The 15,576-nt window shown below is 41.0% G+C and overlaps 1 protein-coding gene across 2 annotated transcripts in view; it reads left to right on the top strand.

Annotated features, from left to right (window-relative positions):
• Positions 1-15,576, top strand: part of MAMDC2 (MAM domain containing 2) — a 100,832-nt gene that overhangs the window by 50,116 nt on the left and 35,140 nt on the right. For both annotated transcript variants that reach the window (XM_073345169.1, XM_073345170.1), the window contains exons 6-9: positions 4,525-4,781; positions 6,403-6,496; positions 10,494-10,640; positions 12,815-13,080. In XM_073345169.1, coding sequence (XP_073201270.1) covers positions 4,525-4,781; positions 6,403-6,496; positions 10,494-10,640; positions 12,815-13,080 — 764 coding nt within the window. The remainder of the gene's footprint in view (positions 1-4,524; positions 4,782-6,402; positions 6,497-10,493; positions 10,641-12,814; positions 13,081-15,576) is intronic.

Raw genomic sequence — 15,576 nt, 5'->3', positions numbered from 1 at the left:
AATATTGTATGTGACTGGAAAAAAAAAGTCCATTTATTTTTCATTCCAATACTTGCCTGTTCTAAGTTTCTCACATTGGAATGTGGGAGTCACGTGGCTTGAGATATTTAAAACAAGAATAGACAAAGTATTGGAAAAAATACTGTAAGAAACAATCCTGCATTGGCAGATGGAGAATGGGCTAGATGACTTAGATGTTAGTGATGGAAAATACTTATTATGATTCTAAAGGCTTTGATCCTGTTTCTTCTTTGTCATTAAGTTCTTGTCTTCATCATTTTCTCTCATTCCCATCACTCTTTTGGGTCCGTTTTACTTTCAGTGGTCAGGTAACTTTCATATGTAAGTACAGTAACACACCAATGATGATAGGAATCAATTGCATCTGCAGCATTAATAGGAGACTAAGCCCTTTTGTCTGTTGAATAATTTAGGCCCTGATCCTACAAAGATTTTATGCACATACTTAACTTTGTGCACTGTGAGCAGCCTGCTTTAAGAGCAGGAGCAGATTTACCATGAAACACACCATGTGGTGGCACCAGGCCCCCAAAGACAGGGGGCCCCCCAAATGCAGGATAAATATCTGACAACCTGCCCCGAGACCCGGCTGCCTGCATGCCGTGGCCGATGGTCCCACGCCACTCCCGGAAGCGGCCGACTGCTGGCACATCTCTGCATGCCCCTAGGAGGGAAAGGGGAGGAGGCAGCTCCCCTGCCCTCAAGGGGTGCGCAGAGACATGCCAGCAGCAGGACTAAGGTGGCTCCCTGCCTGCTCTGCCTCCCTCCCTCCCATGCTGCTTTCCTCCTGGAAGCGGCCGGCATGTCCCTTCAGCCCCTCGGCGTGTGTGTGTCTCCGAACTCTGCCCTCACCCTGAGCGCTGACTCCACTCCTCCCATTGGCCAGGAACTGCAGCCAACAGAGACCCCCTGCCCCTGGCTAAGAGCTACTGCCAGAGGGGTGTGTGTCCCGGTCACTTTGGGAGCCGTGCTGCCCGAGGTAAGCACTGCTCCCCTGCCCCCCATCCAGAGCCTGCACCCCTCACCCAAACCTCCTCCCAGAGCCCACTCACCCCCCCGCTCGAACGCAACCCCCTGCCCCAATCAAGGTACCGCACTTTATTTTCATTTACTTCTCATTACTTATAATATAGGAGGAGGATGAAGAAAAAAAGAATGAAAAACAGGGTGGGGGAGGTAAGAGGATAATGTTCTTTTTCATGGCTGGGTCCCCAATGGGGGACCCCAAAAATGAAGCTGTGCACAGGGCCCCACTAACTCTAAGTCTGCCACTGGTTTAAGAGCAGTCTGCTCACAGTGTGTAGAGCTGAGCACGTGCATAAGTCTTTGAAACATCAGGCCTTAAGTATCGCTCTCATGGCAACTTTTCCTCATTTTGTATTGTGCTCCTTTACTCTAGTCTCATGTTCCTGTCATCTTTTACATTCCACTCTTCACCCAGTCCAGACTTGAGCAGATGTAAGGGCCTTATAGCTCACTGAAAGAACAGCAAATTAAAAAAAAAAAAAAAATTGTAGCAAATGAAAAAGTAGAAGTTTTGAGTTGCTTTTGATATGAAAAAACTTCTTCTTGGACACTGCTTTGTAAATATTAGACATCTAGTTTGTGAATCAGTTGCTTCAGACATATAAAAGATGTGTTTTCTCTTTTAAACATACAAGGAACTTGGCATGGGAAAAAAGTTCACTTTCCTCCCTCAGTGGTAAGAAAGGCTAAAAGATAGAATTCTCCTTAAAACCATATGTATTACCAAAAGCTCTGTTCAGCAGGTATTAGAAATTATACCAGGCTGAGTGGCCATTTCTAAGTGGGCTGTGCTGAACATATAAATATGTATTTTCCATGTGGATTTGGCCCAAAATTCAGAAAGCAAGTGAATGTCTTATACATAGATCCGAGAACTAGTATCCTGATAAATGGTTCCTGCTCTAAATATATGCCCCTTACAAGGGAACAAGACCACGCTATCTGTTCTCACCACCTTTATTGGTTGTAACATTAGACTAGAGAAGACTGCTGCATTTTGCAACGGCTTTAGTCTCTGGGTGAATTCAAGATGTAACCCCAATGAGATTTGCAGGTCTTTAGCACTTCTGAAAATCAGGCAAAAGGTATCTTGAGTTGAGCATTGAAAAACAGAGGCACACAAAATTAGCAAACTCTTCTACAAATTTTGGCTGTAGATTCTGAAAATTAAAAAGTACCTGTGTAACTTGAATGAAGGAACGTGAATGCAAAAGCTAGTTAAACCCTAACTTGTGCTCTAAAAATAGAGTGGGTGTCCTATTCAAATCGTAGTGCTGTCTGTTTCTTTTGCCCTTTTAACAGACTTTATTGATTTTCATGTGATCTACTGATTTTGATAGTACAACAAAAGACCGTAATGCTGTTATGTTTAGAGCAGTGACTATGATGCAGTTTTACAATCTCTGTAAAACTTACGCATTAAAAATCTTCTATTGGGACCCTGTTCTGACTGTCATCATTTGTAGGGGGAAAAACAGACATGAAAGAAGAGATTAAAACCCATCAGTGATCCAGATAACTTGAAAAAGTTAAGAAAAATTTTCTGAAATCTTTATAACATGATTGTTATGGTCTGTAGTCTGTTTAAGAAAAAAGAAACCACCCACAACTATATCTAGGACAAAACTGTTCCACATTTATAAATACTGAAATAACTCATTGTCTGGATTTTAAAATTATGGTACATGACAACGTGCTGCCAATTACAGAAACCTTTTCATCCTTGTAATGCCGAGCCGTACATATTCCAAGCGTTTGCTTATCATTGATATTGGATGGAGGAATTCAGTGAGCAGAAAGTATAGGGAATGAAACACAACTCATTTATATGACATTGACTTAGCTGGAGTTAGAAGACTTTTATTTCTTTAACTTAACTAGGGTTCTGTTCTTTAGGTCATAGAACACAAAGCACTTAAAGGCTTAGAGGATCTTTCGGATCTCTCCTTGTACATAAAACTTATGTAGTAGATGCCTTTTCTTCACTACTTTGCTTGAAGTGCCTCTTTTACACTATACTAGCAAAGACAGGGCAGACTTTTTAGTTCCTTGTTGATCTTACAGAAAAGAAGTTGAGGGCATTCTAAGGGCAGCAATAGGCAAGACTTATAATTCAGATCTTAAACAATGTGAAGTGTGTGACAAAACAAGAAACCAGGAAATGAAAAGTGATGGTTAACACCTCCTTAACTGATGCCGCTGTGCCTTTTACCACCACAATTGTATGAGTTGAGTACAGAGTATCAGTCTAACACTGCTTGGCCCCCAGTCAGCTAAACAATTGGTAACCAATTTAACTTGAGTTTAATATGTTACACTTTCACTAGCCCACACTTGGTGACTCATTGTTGAGAACCTTTCACCATTTGTGAATGAGCTTGCCACAAACAGTGAAAATTAAGTTGCGACAAGTGGTAACACTGCATGGAAACAATGAAGCACCAAAAATGCCCTCAGCCAACTACAGTAGAAATGAAACCTAGGTTGGGAGGTTGGTGGCGAGGCAGGAACTTGCCAGACTAGTAAAAGAGGCAGAGACAGCCAAATTAGCCCTTCTCAAAGTCCAAGATGAAGTGGTCAACAGCTAAAGCTTCTAAGTTCATAAAATATCAACTAATTATTTGGGCTACAGAGATGAGGAACCTCCCCAGCAACAAGTATATACAAACCAACATACAAACCTTAAAATGTTAGCTCTGAAATAGCCTGTGGTTGTGGCATTTCACTCTACTGTTATATATATTTTCACCATGCTGAGCAATATTTTTCCATGATAAACCTCATCTCTGATCAATATATATTATTTTATGTCCTTTAACTGTGGCAGCTCTGGGTGTGCATCAGAGACCTAGAAAGAGAGAATGTAAATATACAGATATGCATATGCTGTTTAGATAAACAGAAATACATATAAAGGGTCAAATTCTCAACTGCTGTAAATCAGCATAAATCCACTGAAGTCAATGTAGCTATGTCAATTTTCAACAACTGAGAATCTACCTCGTGTGTGCAGGAAGTAACCTACTTCTTTTATTCTAATCTGACTGGGATATGGTAAGTTTTTGTCCTTTGAATTTTTTCAGTTGTGAGTTTGGAGAGCAGATTTTTTCAATTTAAGGTAAAATTGAAGACTTAAATGACTTGAGACAGCAACAGGTAAGGGTTGCGATTGGCTTATTTACCTCTGGAATCCCAGTCTCTCAAAATCACAACTCACCAATATGCTATTCATAGGATTGTGCCAAAAGAAGAAGAGGAGAAAAGAAAAAGGGAGGCAGCATCTGTAATTTGTCAAGTGAAGAGAGTATTACTGCTATTAGCATTTCTAAGGAGGCCCTCACAGTAGTTATCCAATGTATATGTTGTGGATAAGCAGCATATCAAATTTCTGCACATCTATTGATACATCTATTTAATTGTCATTTTCACCATTATATATATTTAAGGGGTTTTTATATATATATTTATATTTTTTAGGTCATTACATGTATGTGGACTCTATCTATGTCAAGCATTTCCAAGAAGTGGCCCAGCTGGTCTCACCTAAGACAACCACTCCCATGTCCGGCTGCTTATCCTTTTATTACCAACTTCAGCAGGAGAGCGGCATTGTTTTTACTCTCTATATGAGAGATATAAATGGCTTTTATGAAGAGATCTGGAAGATAGACCGTACAATGAATACAGACTGGAGTTTAGCAAAGGTTGATTTTGATGCACCATATCCAATGGAGGTAAGAAAATCAAAACCTGTGCAGTATAGCTATATCTTCCACAGTTTGCATTGCAGCTCCATATGTCAGTGCTGCTGACGTACCGCTTCTTCTCTACTATATCATAAAATCAAATAGAACATGTGTATCTCTGTCATCATTTCTCTTACCTTCAGAGGGCCTACTAGTGTCCAGGTATGGCATTGCAGGGATTGTTTCAGTCTAGCACCCCCTTTTGTTGGTTTGTTATGTATGGCCTAGTCCTCCTGCCAGGTCGCTGTTCAGTTCATTCCCCTTCCGGGGCTAACAGAACAGTCCCCAAAATAGTAAACTCTAATCCATCTCCTGGCCTCTATCTGGTGCTTGATATTCTTGGCTTCTTTTATCTTTGTTGCCTGAGCATCCCCTCTTGGTCTAGGGAAGAGGTAGGGGAACCCTGTCTGCCCTCTCCTCTGGGTTCCAGTCTGGGGACCTTATTTAGGCAGTTAAGGACTGTTCCTTTAATCCCGCCACCATTTCCCCTTTGCTTCACTTATCAGCATCCTCATAAGATCAGCAGGCTCTGTTGTCCCTGCACTGACTCTGTGATTCCTCACAGTTTCTCCTGGGACTAGCTCAGGAGGCATCTCCTACAAGCCAGTTTCGTTCCTCTCTGCAGCAGATGGACTGTACAATTCTAGCAATTCTTTGCCCCTTTCTTCAAGGCAGTCAGTAGCTCTCTCTTATGAACAGGAGTTCCCCTCAGCCCTCTCCTTGGAGCTGGGAGTGTGCCTCATGCCTCTTGCCTTAGATTAGTCAGTTGCAAGGCCTTGTGCCAGCTTCCCTCAGCTGAACACCCTTCCTAGTAAGCCTTCCAGTCTGGAGGGTTTGTCAGGCTGGACTTCTGCTGTCAGCATCTCCCTGCTCTGATGGAGGAGGAAGCCTTTATACTGCTCCCCTTCTCCTAACCCCTTCCTTGCCCTGCCCTCTCTGAAAGATTTGGGCCTTTAAAGGTACGGTCTTCTGATTCCTTCCCTGAGCACCATTCATTCCCAGGACTCTTAGGTCTCTACATGTATCTTTTGAACTCCTCTGAACATTTTAAAGGGCCAAGTGGTAGGGCTGACCAGTAGGCACTACTGCCCTCTATCCTGGCCTACCCCATTGCAATCTCATTTGAAAATAAATGCACTTTTAAAAGTTGTGGTAGCTAATGCACCCGAGTGTACTCTCTGGGCTGTATTATTCCTTTTCCCTGTTCAGATAGGGTGCCTCCAGCAACCACAGCTTAGATCTTACTCCTCCACAACCCCCCTTAACACAGCTCGATTTCTCAAAGCTAAAATTGAGCTCTATATTTTATTATTATTCTTATTTATTATTATTTTATTCTAAATCTCAGAGCTATCCAAAAGAAATAGGAAGTAGAAAGTGTTTATTCTTTGCTGACTCTTGATGCTTCACAGAATGGGAAGAAGATTCCATTCCTGACACCCTCCCTCTGTCCCCATCCCGGCCTTGGAATGCCAATACCTGCACTATCCTCTCAAAGAGGTTTTGTAGTTTTTCCTAAGTAATCTGAATTCCAGATGATGAAGTTGTGTTACTACATTGTAGTGACATACACAATAGATAAGTAATAAATTGCCATTTATTTTTTCAGGTTATTTTTGAAGTTGCTTTCAATAGTGCCAAAGGAGGCTATGTTGCTCTAGATGACATTTCTTTCTCTCCAAATTATTGCAGCAATCAGACAGGTATGAATTCTTTTGGGTATTTACTTTCCATAGTTTCTCCCTTCCTCTGCCTCCTTTTATCAGTCTGTAGATTTCACTGCTTGGAATATACTATAGTGACATTCAAATACTAGCCTGCTCAATTTAGCAATGCCACTGGGTTCCTCCTCTTAAGAAATGAAATGGGATTGTAGAATAAATGATACATGCAGATCAGAAGTGAGGGTAATTTACCCTTTGTGTAAAGCTCTTTGAGATCTGATGATGGAAAAGCACTATATATGAACTAGGTATTTATTTATTATTAATTATTATTATTATTAGTCATTGAAACAACATACTTAGGGACATGGTGGATTGTCCATCATATGACGTCTTGAATTCAGGACTGGATATCATTCTAAAAGGTGTGTTATAACTCAAACAGAAGTGATGGGCTTGATGAAGAAATTACTAGGTTGGGTTTTATGACCTGAGTTATGCAGGAAGTCAGACTAGATTATCATAATAGTCCCTTCTGACCTTAATCTGTAGATTGCCAGAGCTTCAAAACTAAAGCACAGCATTTTAAATTTTGAGTAGGAATAAAGAAGATTTTAGCTCTGTATTTGGCACTGGTGCAACCACAGCTGGAACACTGTGTCCACACTTCAAGCAGGATGTTGATAAATCTGGAGAGGGTTCAGGGAAGAGCCACAAGAATGATTAAATGATTGGAAAACATGCCTTGTAGTGATAGACTCAATGAGCTCAGTCTATTTAGCTTAAAAAAGAGAAGGTTAACAGGTAACTTGACCACCGTCTGTAAGTGCCTTCAAGAGGACCAAATATTTGATGATGGGCTCTTCTATCTAGCAGACAAAAGTATAACAAGATAATGACTGAAAGCTGACGCTAGACAAATTCAGACTGGAAATAATTTATCAGTGAGGGTAATTAACTGTTGGAACAGTTTACTAAGGGTTGTGGTGGATTCTCCATTACTGACTATTTTAAAATCAAGATTGGATGTTTTTCTAAAAGATATGATCTAGTTCAGCAGGAATTATTTAGAGGAATTTCTATGGCTTGTGTTATACAGAAGGTCAGACTTCTGGCCTTGGAATCATGGAAGTTTTTATGAAGTATGTAGAGAATGTCATTCATTTGGGCAATTGATCCAAAACAGAATGGTCTACCCTTCCTCTCAGACAAGTTGCATGCTCCATGCTGCAACTGGAAAGCTAGTTGGAATGCTGTGATTCTATCTCCCCTGAGGTTAAACAAATTTCCACAGAGACTGAAGCTGGTACAGCATGCCTCTGAGGGAGCATGGGACAGGGACAAGTGCCCAAAATTAAATAAACAAGGTGCCATGGTGGCAAGAAACCACAGGTGACTGGCAAGGGCTGTATCCTTCCCACAGTGAGGACATGTCCCAGTGTTAATATCTTCCCACATGCCTGGTATGCCCTTTCAGAGTTAAGTCAGAAGATACCTTTTGGGGTCATGTGACCTACTCACTTCCCTCAGTTGATGGAGCTGCCTCTGAGAGGAGAGTGTTGTCAGGATTTTATTAGGTTTCCACAACAACAGAACCAAGATGGATCCATGTGATTGTTGTTGCGGGGCAGTTAGGGCCAGGATTCAGCCCTTGGCAGATACAGTGTCTGTCCCTGGACTAGCCAGATACTGTTTAGTTTGAATGTTGCTTTTCGTTGCTAAGTAACATTCTAACAAAATGATTAATGATTTGCTATCAAACCTATTCATTCTTTTTGGTCACAATTATGAATTCTTTTGAAATGGGAAGAAAAAAACATTTTGTACTGATCTAGTAGAAAGCAATTTCTTCCTTTTTTACATCTATCTCTACATGGTCTCTGCAAACTTTATCTGCACAGCTTAAAGATGCATTCTCTGGAGGGCATAAGACTGAGACCCCATGTGTGTTGCTAATCTACCAGTCTTGGTTGATTGAATGTAGTTTTTGTATAACTATCTTCTCTCCTCCTGTTCTGGTTTTACTCATTTATGTAACAGTCTGTGCTTGGGATTTATGTATTTTTTTGAGTTCTTGATTATGTTTGCAATAATGTTGCGCTTTGATCCATTTATTACTTATACTGATAATATATTTTCCTCTTCTATTTTAACTTTTAGATGTTGTTTATTTGATGGGCTAAATACAGTCTGTTACCTCTTTAGAACACAATACAGTTTATTCTAAATATCCTGACTCAAATTCTTATCCACTGTAAGTGCGTGGAACTCTAGGTTGTCAGTGGAGCTACATTCAGTTACACCAGGTCTGATTTTGGCCCATTAAGTTTTTCTGTGTGAGAAATTCATGCCAGTAATTTTCTTGGTGTTTTGTTGAAATATGTTCAGTTACTTTTTAACCTTTCAGTCTTGTCACCAATTCCCCTATTTCCATCTCTAGTTGCTTTGAGTACTTCTGAAATTGCATTCTCTTTCTGCTTGGCTTTAGTGGTTCTCTGCCTCCAGCTGTCCAGGAGACTGTGTCAGCTCTATCTGAAATCCTTTGCTGTATAATAGTGACATTAAGTTTTGATTTTTTTTCTAGGAGTTCTGATTCAAAAGTGCACAAATATTAGCTCAGATCTTCAAAAAATCTATCAGCCACCCATTAGTCAGAGGACTAAACTTACTAGTCACAGGCTGATTCAAAAGATGGGGCCTGGCTCTTCTGGCCAATGCCCTAATGAAAAGCTGAATTCAATCAGCACCCAGAGTCAGGGTGCAGGGATTTTTTCCAAGTGCTGTTCTTGGACCTTGCTTGGCACCTCTATCTTTCACAGCTGGCTCGTAGGTGTCTGTTAAATTTAAAGCCACCACAACCCTATTTGTCCACTGGAAAGGAAGAGAAGCACTTACTTTCTGCTTTTCCTTTCTACTCAGGGTCTTCCAGCTGTTGTAAGGGGTAGCATCTTCAAAACATTAACCCTCCCTTGCCCTTCTAGCTGCTGCAATAGGGTTGGTTGCCATTAGGGCTGATCTGTTTTCAGTCTTCTACAAGGGCTGAACCCCCCCCCCCACTTTTTTTTTTTTTTTATTACGCTCACTCTGGGAAAGCTCCTACTTGGCAGTAGCAAGCAGACTTTTCAATCCTTGTATTAGCTACTGTACTGTAATGCTAGGGAGGACTGAGCCAGGCCATCATGGAGCTCCTATAGACCTGACCTACAACCTGTAGGAACATCCCCTGATTGCCATATGTTGATTTTCCCCAATAACTTGTACAAATGATCTGTGAATATCTTAGAGAGAAGCCTTTTTTATTAGAAGCAGTCTGCCGGGTGGAGATATTTTTAGATTAAAACTCTGGCCTTTGAATTCCACACAGCAGGAAAACCAAAAAGCCTTCAGCATGAATGAAGAGATTAGCTCAACTCTTTAATAAATTACACCATTTATAGTAATGTTTTCCTTTGTGCAGTGAAACATGCAATACTAATGTGAATTGAGCAAAGCTCCAGATGTCAGCCATAAATAAAAAATACTACCCCTACCTACCTTTCAGGAAAGGAGGGTTTGTTTAAATGAATAAATAAAATTTAAATATTTGTCTTAGAAGGTTATCACACTGGAAATCTAAATATTATTATTATACACACACTTTTTGTCTGGATATCTTTTGAATGGAGTAAGACAGAAAAAAATGTCTGGGTGTCTTTATGCATTACACCCTGAAGGAGAAATTTTATTTTCTTTTGATGTCTGTTGCCTATTTATTTTTTTTATAGGGACTGTGAAAGAGGTATTTCCCCCCTTGGCAAAATATAAGAAAATAGGATCTATTTGTCATACAAAAATGATAGTCAGGCTGACCTCAAACTGTGTTCCATATGTATAAAGTGTGTGTGTATATGTATCTGCTTCTCTTCTGCAATACACACAATTACTAGTCATGAACAAACCGAGATAAAACAGAATACATTTTGGCATTCTTGTTCTTAAAATACTTATGCATATTACAGTGTACCCCTCCTAGCAGAGCATGTTTATCTTTTTGCAGGATTTTCTTTCAATCCTGCTGAGGCAAGCTGCAATTTTGAGGAAGATCTGTGTCATTTTTATCAGGATCACAAGGATGGCCCTGGCTGGAGCAGAGTGAAAGTAAAGCCTAATGCATATAGGACTGGAGATCACACTACTGGATTAGGTAAATCGAAAGTTCTTTTAAGTGGAAAAGTCCAACTGGATATGAAGGTTAAATTACTCTTTATTCCAGAACAGACTATGCAATTGACATACTGCTCTGCACTGGGGGTACGGCAGAGAGATACTGCCCCAGAGGGAGCTCTGTAACCCAAGAACCTGTTAATGCCAGCTGGCAAGGGGGCACAGAGTGGGTGCATAGAGAGTACAGGTGTCTCTTGAGTCTGGCATGTACATTCTGTTTCACCAGAGAGGGTCATGTGCATCCTTTAATGAAAGGTTATGTCATACTGATCCTCATAATTGTTGCAAGATGTCTGTACGGATTATAGAGTTGTGTATATGTACTAAAAATATATTTTAACATCTGTCACAATCAAAGAGGAAAACAGGTTTCCTTCCAGAGAGGAGGTAAGATGCATATCTGTCAAAATGTAAATTAAGCATTGCAAGCCAACACAATAGAAGCGCTATTTACATAGAGCGTCAACAGAAAAGGAGCACACAGGAAAGGAAAACAAGCTATCGGGGTTAGCCTAGCTGTGTGCAAAGAAAATGGACTTGGGGTGGGGGTATGTACAGGAGGCGAGGAAGACACCCCTTTATCCTGCATCTAGGAAGTAACCAGGCAGTATGATTACATTCATAAAAATGGGATTTTGATGAGACTTGGTGGAAAATGATGATGCAAAGGACATTTGGGGTAAGAAATTTATTTAGACAGAAAGTAGTCTCTTAAAGTAAGCTTAGTCTATAGGGATCGTGTTATGATTCGTTTTATATGTAACCCTTCTGTTTCCATTATTCTCACACATTATCTCTTAAACCTTGATCGTTGATAATCAACTGATGATCATTTTCACTATAAATATATCTGTGTTGTGGTATTATACAAGAACTGATCCTGAGTTGACTTGAACAAGCTGGTATGTACCCTCTCCTCTTGGGGAGAGCAAACCTGATGTTCCTTGGAGTGTACAGGGTGCTGACCCCTGCAGGGGAACACTTTGAAGGGGCTTGGGGACTGGGGTGCACGTACTGTTAATCTGCAAGGCAAAGTAAGAGATTCCATAACCCAGAGGATAACTAACAGACTGAGGTATCAGGGAGCTGGCACCTAATTAAGCACAAACAAGTGTCCCTCTTGCTTGAGGCAGGGTGGTGGTAAGTCGTGGGCACCCTGAGAACCATCCCAAGCTCCCAGTCATATAGAAGGAGCATGTACACTGCACCATCCCTGTGAAGGTCCTAAAATGGACTACAATTGTGCCTGGCCTTTGCATTTCAAGAGGGGAGGATTCTTGTGCACTTCTATCACTACACTCTCACAAGTGCCAGGAAAACCCTTGCCCTTTCTCTATGGAAATATAGGGCCAGATCCTCAGATGATATAAATCAATGCAGCTACATTCAAGTCACTAGTCAACACCAATTTATGCCCATTGAGGATCTGTCTCATAATGTTTTTCAAAGCATGCAATGAACTACTTGTAGGAATTTGTAATAGTCAGGAGTTTTGCGTAACTTTTTTAATAAGGAGAGGTGTTAGGCACATGAATATAAACTCTATTCAAGCATCCTGCTGATTAAAAAAGCAAGAATTGCATGTCAGTGGTGCTCTTACCTCTCCAAAGCAGAGCCTCAGGATATTTGGTTGTTTTGGGAATATCCTTTACATTGTGGTTTCTGACACTGCTCATAGAGACCCTTTTGTGTAGCATTCACCACCATTCAACCATATGTGCCAGAGAGGCTTGCATCCTCTGTATGAACTATCCAGTGAAAATCTGACCGTGAATAAAGTGCTGAGTGCCCTAGCATTACCTCTTCCGATAAGGGAGTGGTAGTCTTGAAATTGAGTCAGGCTGCCAATGGAGTCAGCAGGATGCTATAAAATTGAGGTTTTTTTGTTTTGTATTAAAGGTAATTCTGCAAAGTGTTGATCTCCAGTGAAAACTGGAATCTGGCCATGTGCAGTCTTAAATTTGTAATGGCAGGGAGTTTATTTAGGATTTTGATTTGACCACTACAAACAGGGTTTTTATATAATTTGTTAACCTGCTAGGGGAAACTCTCATTAGCACCAAAATCTGCTGAAATGACTAAAGCTTCTTTTACCTGTGAATAGGCTTTGTGAATTGTTTATTAGAAAGACTCAATAATTGCACTGTTTTGCAGGTTATTACTTGCTGGCGAACACACAGTTTACCTCACAGCCTGGGTACATTGGACGTCTGTATGGCCCCTCGCTGCCAGGAAACTTGCAGTATTGTCTGCGGTTTTATTATGCCGTATATGGATTTTTCAAAATGAGCGACACCCTGGCTGTTTATATCTTTGAGGAGAATCACGTGGTTCAAGAGAAAATCTGGTCTGTCTTGGAATCCCCAAAGGGAGTCTGGACTCAAGCTGAAATCACCTTCAAAAAGCCTATGCCTTGCAAGGTAACAACCAGCATTGCTTGTGTTTTGTTTTTCTCAAAGGTGTAGACGGAGATTTTTCATTCACTTCCCTTCTAGGGGGAATGTTAATCATCTTTGGCCCAACACTGCAAGGTGCTGAGAGTCTTCAGCTTCCAGTGAAGTTAATGATGGAGTGGAGGGCAATCAGCTTGCAGCGATGGTCAGAATCTTAGGGCACTTGTTAGCAGGTTTATTCTACTATTAGTTTGTTTGTTTGTTTATTGAGGTTGTGCCTCCAGGCCATCAGTCAAAAATCAGTGCCGCATTATGTTAGGCACGTTACATATGGATAATGAAGAACGAATCCCTACCCCAAGAAGTTTGCAATCTGAGTAATCCTGGTGCTCATGTTATTCCGGAGGACCTTAGTCTGTGAGTTACAGCTATAGCTGTGTGCAACTCGGTGGATTTGATTCTCATGGGCTCCATATACGTATAATTTTAGTTTTGCTTCACAGGGGGTTTGCAGGTGCCATTCTCATTTTCAGTTTTAACAAACCCAAAACCTCAAAAGCAAAAATTTCTGCTCAAACTGCTGAATTTGTCTTGGTAGTTTTGACTAAAACTAAGTCTCAACCTGAACCCAGAAGTCAGTCCAAGTTCACAGACATGGGTGAAGGTTTTGTGGAATCTGGTCAGAGTTTGTACCAAAAATAGGTGAATTAACAAAGTTTTTCTCAGAACCATCCACACCAACCCTCAAGCAGTCATCACACTTCTACTACCTTTCTCTTTTCCCCCCAAAGTTAATTTGACTTAGATAATCCCCAGGTATCAAAATCAGTCTAGAAGTCATTGTATCAGTTATCACAGTTCCTCTTTTGGGGTTCATCTACATGACAGCAGGAGGGTGTGATTTCCAGCACTGGAAGGCATACACACACTAGCTTTGCTCAAGCTAGCATGTTAACTAGCAATGTGGCCATGGTCACAGCTTGGGATAGTCACCTGAGTGTGTACACAGGGGATCAGGTGGGATTCTATTCGGGTGACTAGCTCAAGTCAATGCCTATGGCACCACAACTGTCCTGCTATATTTAGAGAGCTAGCTCAAACAGAGCTAGCATGATGTGTCTGCCCAAGCTCTGAATCACATCTCCCAGATAGAGTGTAGACATACCCTTGGAGCACCATTGCAAATGGTGCAAAAGATTTTGGGGGACCAGTTGCGAGTGGCTGAATGTTGGATCACATAAAAAGATGGATGACACTCACGATTTTGGAGAGTTTGTTTAATTTTACTATCAATGTTAATGCCTTTTTGATGTTTCTACAAGTGACCAGTAGTAGAAGGGAATTGAACTTCAGGAACAATATGATAATGCAGAAGGAAACTGAGACAGGCAGTCATAGATCCTGTCCTACATAAATACTTTTACAGAGCTCCTTAAAACTTTTTAAGAGGTTGTGGTACAGACTTGAAAATTTTGACAAGATGAGATGCTGCTGTTTGAACCCTAAGATGGTCCTGTCTTCACAAGTCTGCCACATGGTATTGCCATTCTTTTGAGCAAACAGTCAATTTTAATTCAATGAGAGAGAGGGAGAGGGAGAAAGAGGTGTAGGTGGAGGACCATTGGTATGTGTGGTACACACACAATGACTGTATGCCCAATTTCAAATGTGGGTTCCAGTCCCAGACAGACATCTGCTTCATGCACCTATGAAATATCTATTTGAGTGACCAAATGCAGGATTTCGTGGGCTAACTTTGCTGATATTTGGAGGCCTCACATTTCCTTGACTCCAGCTAATCTAATTTTAGGTCGGGGAACTTTACAGAAACCACAGTGGTGATATAGGTTTAGGACACCACTCCCCATGCAGTAGATGAGAACAGTACCCTGCTGATTGGCATCAGTAGATCTATCAGTGTGCTAATATGTCCATTCTCCTGACAAGTAGCAGATAGAATTGTTTGTGATTAGCTCTGCCCCTTTGAGTGATACTGGGGATAGCTTTGTGTAACTGCATAAGAGAGCCCTCACAGCACAAGTGCCTAGTACTATGAGGATGTGTTTTGCTACTACTCTGTTCAAGGTACGTACTAGGCTGCAAAACGTGTCTGTGAGGAGACATGGGTTATAGTTCTGTCAATATGTTGATGACACTCAGCTTTGTCTTTGATTTATCTGACCAGGCTAATGTGATAGAATGGTATGTATGTAACTGGGGCCTGGATTAAGGCTAACTGGCTGAGGCTTCAAGCAGACAAGACTAAGGTGACATTAGATGATGGGAAGAAACTATAAGATTTGGTGAGTTATATTAATGTTCTTAATTGAGGGAGCAAGCTGCCATTTGTTATGCAGGTTTGCAGTGCAAGAGTCTTGTGGCAGGTGAGGCCAGCATGGTTTTTTCAATCTGCACTAGATGATTAGGGGTATGCCCATGTCTTTCAGATGTAGATCTTGTTACAATCATTTCTGTCTTTGCTCCCCTGACAGTTGAGTACTGCAATGCACTGTCCATGTTACC

The sequence above is a fragment of the Lepidochelys kempii genome, chromosome 5, assembly GCF_965140285.1.
Source record: "Lepidochelys kempii isolate rLepKem1 chromosome 5, rLepKem1.hap1, whole genome shotgun sequence".
NCBI classification, from domain to species: Eukaryota; Metazoa; Chordata; order Testudines; family Cheloniidae; genus Lepidochelys; species Lepidochelys kempii.
Note: the sequence above shows the minus strand (reverse complement) of the source record. Positions and strands in the feature narration are given on the sequence as shown.